This window comes from Monomorium pharaonis, chromosome 4 (assembly GCF_013373865.1).
Source record: "Monomorium pharaonis isolate MP-MQ-018 chromosome 4, ASM1337386v2, whole genome shotgun sequence".
Classification (NCBI taxonomy): Eukaryota; Metazoa; Arthropoda; class Insecta; order Hymenoptera; family Formicidae; genus Monomorium; species Monomorium pharaonis.
This window is the reverse complement of record NC_050470.1, coordinates 9,910,965-9,920,169: the sequence shown is the minus strand read 5'-3', so window position 1 is coordinate 9,920,169 and position 9,205 is coordinate 9,910,965. Positions and strand designations below refer to the sequence as shown.

General features: G+C 29.8%; 1 protein-coding gene across 2 annotated transcripts; it reads right to left on the bottom strand.

Moving 5' to 3' along the window:
• Positions 1-3,673: 3,673 nt before the first annotated feature.
• LOC105840871 lies at positions 3,674-8,892 on the bottom strand. Of its 2 annotated transcripts, XM_036285940.1 has the most exons (11): positions 8,840-8,892; positions 8,161-8,534; positions 7,709-7,832; positions 7,500-7,619; positions 6,807-6,926; positions 6,600-6,719; positions 6,003-6,065; positions 5,879-5,929; positions 5,569-5,801; positions 5,020-5,179; positions 3,674-4,938 (listed from the first exon to the last, which is right to left on the bottom strand). In XM_036285940.1, the coding sequence occupies exons 2-11, from the start codon at positions 8,239-8,241 to the stop codon at positions 4,772-4,774; spliced, it is 1,239 nt and encodes a 412-aa protein (XP_036141833.1). In that variant the 5' UTR covers positions 8,242-8,534; positions 8,840-8,892; the 3' UTR covers positions 3,674-4,771. The 2 variants fall into 2 exon arrangements, with proteins under 2 accessions (XP_036141833.1, XP_036141834.1); XM_036285941.1 differs by lacking the exons at positions 7,500-7,619; positions 7,709-7,832; positions 8,161-8,534; positions 8,840-8,892 and adding an exon at positions 7,343-7,479.
• Positions 8,893-9,205: the final 313 nt, after the last annotated feature.

Sequence of the window (9,205 nt, the reverse complement as noted above, 5' to 3'; positions counted from 1 at the left end):
GTCTATAAATATGTTTCATCCAGTATATATAATAATCTGGAAATCAAAGCTACATGTTATTTATGACAACTCAAAATTACAAATAAAACTTCTTATTACACGTTTATACCTTCACAAGCACCGTATTTTATTTCGTCCAATTTTGGGCATCTTAATTTACTCACTCTCATTTTCTTATTTGTGTCACGTAATTTACCCAGTTTCTTGTTACTTTCATATCCAGTTTTTGGGCTAGTCGTTAATTCTTCAATACTGAAAACTAGCGTTAATATATTACTAGCACATTGACTGGGTGTTTTTGAATTATTTAACAACCCACACAGCACACTTTATCCTAAGGATGTCCCTGGGATGTCATTTTAGGATATCGCAACATCTTTGGATATCCCTGGACCGTCTCAGATATCCGAGGGATATCCGAGAGATGCACAAATGTCCACCGATTTGACATCCTGTGGATGGCTCAAACGATATCCAGAGGATATCCAAGGGATTTCATAAGATATCGCAATTGAACGTATTTGATCCCTGGACATCAGCAGATCTCCCAAAGACATCTTGAGGATGTTTCCACGATATCCCTTGGAGATCTTATACTATTTATAAATATACGTACAGAATAGATAAAATAACGGTTTAATAAAGAAAAAAATTATATCTGTAGAATAAAATTTTATTTATTTTGTTATCAGCCCAGTAAACACAGTTGTATAACATCAATGTTGACGCAATAAAACGGATTGTAACAGGTAATATAACATGTTGATTACATGTAATATCCACGTTAGTTGTAATTTCCGACTCATTGACTATTGTAATTATATAATATAAATATAACACGTAATTAAAACGCAATATAACTGTAACATGGAAACATAAATACTATACAACAGTTATATAAATCATAGAAATGTTACGTAGTTGCAATATAGATTGTTGCATTGTTATAAAACTGTTATTAAATTAATTATATTGTGGTTATATAATATAATTATATTTATAAATTTTAAATGAGTACATACAATTCCCAGGAATATCAAATCTCTAAATTAATTTTAAATAAAAGTAAGCGAAATTATACTGGAAGCAACATTTCGTTTATTTTTATTTAAAATTAATTAATAAGGATTTGATATTCCTGAGAATTGTAGGTATACATTATAAATAAAGTGTGAAAGGAAATATAAATAATATTTATATACAAATAAATAGAAAATGTATGTTCAAAACATAAATAATATATTTTATTAATTAATAATATAAATATATTATATATATATATATATATATATATAAGGATTAACTGATATATTTTAAACATTTTGGAGAATCTCAGTCACAATATATATAACGAAAATACATGTTTGTAAAACTTGAACTCAGGGACCCGGACCGCACCGAAACCGAAACCGATAACCGGTTCATAACCGGTTTTTTAGCCGGACCGAAACCGTAAACCAGAACCAAATTCTGCTAAATTTACAGCACCGGAACCATAACTGGAACCGATTAAATATTTTTAGGTTTACGGTTTTTTCGGTATATTTTTCTGGTTTTTTAAATTTACTTTTACATAATATTTTTATATTTTTAATTTAAATTTTTTGTCGTTTCTATTATTTTTACTTAATACTACTTCGAGTCTAATTGAATATTACTGCTTCCTATATCTAATTGGTTCTTAATGTGACATCTTTGAACTGAGATTGCAATTATGAAATTGCAACAATCGTATGTGACATGAACATAATGTTTTTTTAAAACTTTTTTTAGTTTAAGATGTACATACTTTTTAAGATGTACATAGTTTTATTACCACTGTATTTAGTCTTATTACTACATATTTGTATTTTTTATATATAGGGTATCCCGCATCAGATATGCAATATCTCATGGAAAGATAGACGGGATCAAAGTGAACATAAAAGTCCACTATAGTTTTTGGATATCTCCAATGATAGCCGAGATATAAATTTTTCAAATTGTACAAATGAGAACACGCCGAGGAAAGCGCTGAGCCGCTCGAACTGCCGCCGGCAGCTACTGATTGACACAGTAGTGCTATAGTTCGAGCGGCTCAGCACGCTCTCATTCGTACAATTTGAAAAATTAAATCTCGGCTATCATTGGAGATATCCAAAAACTATAGTAGACTTTTTATGTTCACCTTGATCCCGTCTATCTTTCCATAAAGTATTGTGGGACACTGATGTGGGACATCCTGTATATATTCTGAATTAAAAAAATTATTGTACACATTTTGCTTATTACTTTTTATTTGCAACTTTGCGGATTCTTGTCTATCTACTTATACTTTTTTTGCTTTTTCCTCTTATTTCTCTTATTTAATCTTTTTTTGAAGCAATAAATTTATTGGTAGCACAATTCAAATTGATTCCTTTTTTCATACGTAAATATTTTTTATAAATTATTATTAAACATTATTAAATGTTATTAAATATTATAATACTTAATAATATGTTAAATATTATATATTATTAAATATAAATAGGAATTATGTAATAATTACTATTACATAATAATTACTTCTTAAATAATAATATTAGAAGAACCGGAACCGTAACCGGAAAAAACCGTAATTAAACGGTTTTGGGTTTTTGTATTTGCCAAGAAACCGAAACTGAAACCGTAACCGGTTTTCAAATCTTTTTATTAAACCGTAACCGTAACCGAACCTTAATTTCATTCGGTCCGGGTCCCTGCTTGAACTACATGGAAAACATTTTTAACATTTTGCAAAATGTTAATCGCAGTAAGTACATTTTTAGAGAAACGAGGTCATGGAAAACATTTAAACATTTTGCAAAATGTCAGTCACAATGTTTTATGAGATTCTAGTAATCTATTAAAATACGAGTATAATATATACTATAAAAATTGAACAACATTAATTAAGCATTCTGCAAAATGTTAATCGCAACCCATACAGCACAAAAGCTTGCAGCAACATTGCTGCAACGTTGCAACATTGCATATTGCGATGTAATGTTTCAGAGATATTGCAAAGACATTATTTTACAATATTACTTCAGCAATGACGCAGCAACATTTTAAAATATTATTAAAATAGTGAAAATAGATAAAATTAATATTCAATACAGTTTGAATAAATATATTACAGTAACTTTTCAAAAATAATGTAAAAGTAATCGTTCTATATTATTTAAAATTTTTCATCTATAGAGATACATGCATTCTGGAGTAGTTTTAATTTGTGTGTAAAACTATTATTATGTAGATTTGTGTATAACAGAGTACAAGGTTATTCAAAATTATTTTAAATAACTGTATTTTTTAATTTAACAAATACAGAGTGATTATAGTGACATCAACCAAACGATCATCCGATCAATTCATTCAGTTTTAAATAACTATATTTTGAATTTAACAACAGAGTGATTACGTCAACCAAAAGATAAATTTTGTAAGTTTTGTCTCTCTCATCTTATAATGTATTTATATAAGATAAAAGACAAAACTTGCAAAGTTTATCTTTTGGTTAAAGTTTCACTAATCACTCTGTATTTGTTAAATTCAAAATAGTTATTTAAAATCAGATGAATTATTTTGAATAATCTTTTTCTGAATAATATTGCATACATATTTGGCTACAATATTACGTAACAATATTTCTAAAAGCGGACATTTTACCATTGCTGCAATCTTGCAGCAACCTTGCAGCAACATTTTACAACGTTTATGCAATATTGCAATCTTGCGTTGAAATGTTGCCACAATGTTGCTGCAATCTTTCTGTGCTGTATGGGAATGTTCAGCAAATCAAAATCGCTATAATAATATCTTGTAAAGAAAAAGAACTATAAGAAACATTTTGAACATTTTGCAGAATGTCAATCACAGTATTATCGAAAATACATGTTTGAAGAAACTGAACCATATAGAAAACATTTCTAACATTTTGCAAAATGTTAATCGCAATTTTACCTAAGTACATTTTTAGAGAAACAAGGTCTTGGGAAACATTTAAACATTTTGCAAAATGTCAGTCACAATGTTTTGAGATTCTAGTAATCTATTAAAATACGAGTATAATATACTATAAAAATTGAACAACATTATTTAAGCATTCTGCAAAATGTCAATCGCAATGTTCAGCAAATCGAAATCGCTATAAAAATGTCTTGTAAAAAAAAACTATAAAAAACATTTTGAACATTTTGCAGAATGTCAATCACAGTATTATCAAGAATACATGTTTGAAGAAACTGAACCATATGGAAAATGGTTTTTATTTTTATAGCGTTTTCGATTTGCTGACTCTGAGTAGAATCAGCAAATCGAAAACACTATAAAAATGTCTTGTAAAGAAAAAGAACTATAAGAAACATATTTTGAACGTTTTGCAGAATGTCAATCGCAGTTTAGACAATTTACAACTAATGTTAATTATGAGAAGTACGTAGGAATTGCAAAATACGGTAGTCGCAAAGAGGTTAAGAGTAGAAAACAGGAAGTAAAAAACACATTGTAAATTTGGCTTTAAGAAACAAAACCATGGCTGTTTTCCAGCTACGTACAGATGACACAGTGTAACAGTGTCCATTAGTATGCGAAAGAACATATCAGTATGTCTCACTCACACTAGTGGACACTTACACTGTGTCGTCTGTGTACCTAGCTGGAAAACAGCCCATAAGAAACAATTCAAAAATTCTGCAAAATGTCAGTTGCAATATTGCAAAAGAAATTCTATTAAAAAACTTTAAATTCATCAAAACGACTATTAATACTAATTGCCTTCATTTTCGTTCTCCTTGTTGTTCTCTTGACGACCGACTGATGCCAACCGAAGATTGTCTTCTCTCGTTTTCCGCTGTTTGGCGAAGCAAAACCATTCCGCAGTTATAGAATCAAATTGAGACTCTGTGAGCGCCGTATGGTGCGAGGTAATCTCTTCTTAAAATGAAAATAAAAACAAGATTAATACAAATATTGCAATATATTTTATATTTATAGGGTTTAACATTTCCTACGTACTTCTCATAATTAACATTAGTTGTAAGTTGTCTACCCGGAAGTTTTTCCGGACACCCTTCCAAGAGCAGTGTGTGGCACACTCGTTGGTAAAAATCTTTTTGAGAATACGATGAATATTATTCCTCGGATTGTTTCCCCCAATTTTTAATAAAAATCGTTTCTAAAAAGATGCATTTTTACATTTAGCGCATAACATTAACGGAGGACTTAAATAGTTTCAATTGAATATAATTGGGATTGCAAATCAAAGATACAAAAATATTAGTCTTGATTTAAATTGCTAAAATTTAAATTACCAAAATACTAGAAATTTTTATTTTAATGTAATTAACTATATATTTTAGGAATATTTGTTCACCGAAAAGTTGATTTACTTGTTATTAAAAGTAACAAAATATAGTTAAGAAGATTTAAAGTTATTTCATCAAAAAATAAACAAAAAGAATTTTAAAAAATATTTATATTTCTTAAGTTACAATACTAATTATTGGATCTATACATTTCAACAAAATTCAATTAAAAGATAAAGAAATAAATGTATAAACTTACAAACTGCGTCACTGCTTCGTTTGAAGTTGTTAATATAGATTCCAATTCGTTTATATTGTTAACTGTGGCCAATGGTAACAATTCTGCAATCAAATTATCATCATTGTCCAATGGATTTAATGCACGGCCTTGGATAATATTTTCCAGCCTCATTAGTCTTTGTTTAATGTCCTTCAAAGTTAAATTCGATGCTGCTTGCATTCGTAACAGTTGCTTGCATTCGTAACAGTTACCTGTAACACAGTCAACACATCTTACATATACATGTAATAAAATTGCTACATCAAAAATAAATGCCCAAATTATTTACCTTGTATATTGAAATTTTCTACGTTCTGTACAGGAAGCAAGGGATTGGAATCTGAAATATTGTAATATATTTATTAATATGCAGCTATTGTACATTAACAATAACTTGCTTTTAATATAGGTACCGTTTAGTATTATATCTATATCTTCCCATCTCTCATCAGATCCCAAGAATTGATCCTCTTTTTCTAAAAATGTTTAAATATTTTTATTGTTATAATATATTAATTTCCTAACACAACTGTTTAAATGTAATTATGGGTATTTTTATATCAATATAAATGGATATTCATTGTTCAAAAGATGAGCATTTTTTAAATTCTAAAGCTTCATAAACAATCTGATAGAATTCTCTTTATTTTAAAAATAAAAAGTTAATTCTAGTTAATATAAAAAGTTAATGTTCTAATTCTGAAAAAGTTTAACTCTTCAAAATTTTGAAGTACGATTGTATTTGTTTTAAATTTGACTTTGCTGCTATTAAAATTATGTTTTAAAGTAGCATTTTAAAATATAAATTTTAAATAAATTATAATGTATTGTAGTACGTTATAAACAAAATTAATTAAAAAATATCCAAAATAAATAATCTAAAAATTTACTTTATATATTGCTTATAAATAATGGTAATAAAACGTTTAAGTTTATGCACAAATGTACGCACACACAAAATCAACTTCCTAAAGATTGGGTATATTATTTACATTATATTAATAAGATACTTTGCTGTGACGTTGCAGCTTCATTGTATCCATCATTTCTTCGTTTCATATTACTTAATTGTGAGTTATCAAAGCATGATAGTGATCTAGAGGTCACAGTGCTTGTTCCAAATCGTTTTTCTGCAAAAAATTAATGTTACACTAATTATATATCACATATACAACTTAATAATTACAAACACAAAATGTGTTATATTGATAAGATACCTTGCTGTGACGTTGCAGCTTCATTGTATCCATTATTTCCTTGTTTCATATTACTTAATCCTGAGTTATCAGAGCATGATAGTGATCTAGAGGTCACAGTGCTTGTTCCAAATTGTTTTTCTGCAAAAAAATTAATGTTACACTAATTATATATCACATATACAACTTAATAATTACACACTGTCAGAGACTGTTTAGCTAGCGCGTGAGTGTCGTGGAAGGGAGGCCGGGAAATTGTTCAAGAAATTACACGGTGTATTACACACACAAAAAAAATAACGTTTAATTAATCTTGTTAATGTACACTCCAATTTACAGAGAACAACAGGAGAAATGACGTTGCGTGAGTGTACAACGACGTCGTTGCACACTGTCGCGACCGAGAGCAAGTGCTCGTCCGGAAAGTATTTTTGATTCTAAGTTCACGTGAACTAATAACTGATAATTGCAACGTGTCTGTAAGTCGCTCGGAGACAGACTGACTTCTCGCAGCCCGCGCTCACGCGTCTTCGGATCGCCCGGACGTCCCGGTTTACCTCCGTACATCTCTTAAACACGCATTCGCGATCACCCGTCTCTCGCGTGGTCACGAATACGATCCAGCCGCATATCACTCTCCAAGCGTCGCAAAGAAACGAGTGACATTCCACGCGATTCCGAACACACACAAAATGTGTTATATTGATGAGATACCTTGCTGTGACGTTGCAGCTTCATTGTATCCATTATTTCCTCGTTTCATATTACTTGATCCTAAGTTATCAGAGCATGATAGTGATCTAGAGGTCACAGTGCTTGTTCCAAATCGTTTTTCTGCAAAAAAAATTAATGTTACACTAATTATATGTCACATATACAACTTAATAATTACACAAACAAAATTTGTTACATTGATAAGATACCTTGCAGTGATATTGCAACTTTATTACATAATCCAAAGTCCATTGTTCGTTTCTTTATTACATAATCCAAAGTTCTCAGGACACAATGGTAACTTTGAAACAACAGTGCTATTGACTTGTTTTTCTGCAAAAATTAATACATTTTATTTTCAAAGCATTATAAATAAAATTAAAAAGATCATTAGTAACAATTTAGATATTCCTTTTATTTACGATAACTTAATATTTGTGCAAAGTAAAGTGAAATCGCCAATGCGGTCCGGGCTAGATTTAGGTAGCCTACTTATATATCTATGTGAATTTTTGTATACTGTTTTCCAACTGGTCCTACGCACCGATGATTTATTGGACTTGAAACACATGTGTTTCAAGACCGACAAAGAATCGGCGCGCAGGACGAGTTAGAAAATAATATACTAAAAAAGAAGTATTCTTGATACATACATACATACTTTTTTTATATTTTTGACGTTGGCTATCTTGGCACTCTTCTCCATCGTCGTCGTCGCTGTTGAAGCGATTATACGGAACATGAGGTCTTTTTCCTCGTCCTAATCGTTCATCGTCGGTCGTCTCATAATTTGAATCTGTCGCATGTTTTCGTGCTGATTCAAGAGACACTACCCACACAACACACTTTATCCTAGGGATGTCGCTGGGATGTCATTTTGGGATATCGCAATATCGTTGGATATCCGTGGACCGTCTGCGATATCCGAGGGATATCCAAGGAATGCACAAATATCCACCGATTTGACATCCTGTAGATATCTAAAACGATATCCAGAGGATGTCCAAAAGATTTCCTGAGATATCGTAATATACCCTAGTGAAAAAAATTGTCAGAATTAAAAAAATTTTTTTCAGGATTTCTGATAAATGTTTCGATTTTTTATAATTGAAACGTTTCTCAGAAAAACTTTAAAAATAAAAAATTTTGATTAATTTAAAAAATTTTTGAATATTTCTAAGTATTTTTGAGAGTTTCTAAGAATTGAAAAAAACTTGAACAAAATATAAAAAATTCTAATTATTTTTACGGCAATTTTGTAAGAGAAAGAAGACTATAATATAACATGTTTCAGCCGTCGTATCTGTTAAAGCATGTTTAATAGTTTAATATCTCTATACCTGAAAAAACGGTCACCCATCCAAGTGTCAACCCTCGCCGATGTCGCTTGACTTCGAAGACCGTACGCATCCTAACGCTTCGTAGTGATCCATAAACACTTCTTGTTTATGGATTTATATTTGTTATAGATCATTACAATAGATGTTGTCAAAAAGATAAAACATGTATACTTATATTTTTATAAATAAATATGAAGTTTTACCATTTTTTTTACTTTTTTTACTATTTTTATATATGCGCGCAAAATAGTATGTAGACTAACTTATTAACAAATCTGTTTGTGCTCTGTTTGTATAAAATAAAAAAATTTTTTTAATGTCATTTTTTATAATTTTTTAGTATATGTGGCATATTATTAATATGCC

Bases quoted from the DNA above. Each gene is read 5' to 3' on its own strand.
- LOC105840871 (XM_036285940.1), bottom strand. From the start codon at position 8,241: ATGTTCCGTATAATCGCTTCAACAGCGACGACGACGATGGAGAAGAGT. The intron at 7,620-7,708 runs GTATCTTATCAA...TTTTTTTTGCAG, and splicing joins AGTTGCAATATCACTGCAAG to AAAAACGATTTGGAACAAGC. The intron at 5,180-5,568 runs GTAAGTTTATAC...GCATCTTTTTAG, and splicing joins ACGAAGCAGTGACGCAGTTT to AAACGATTTTTATTAAAAAT.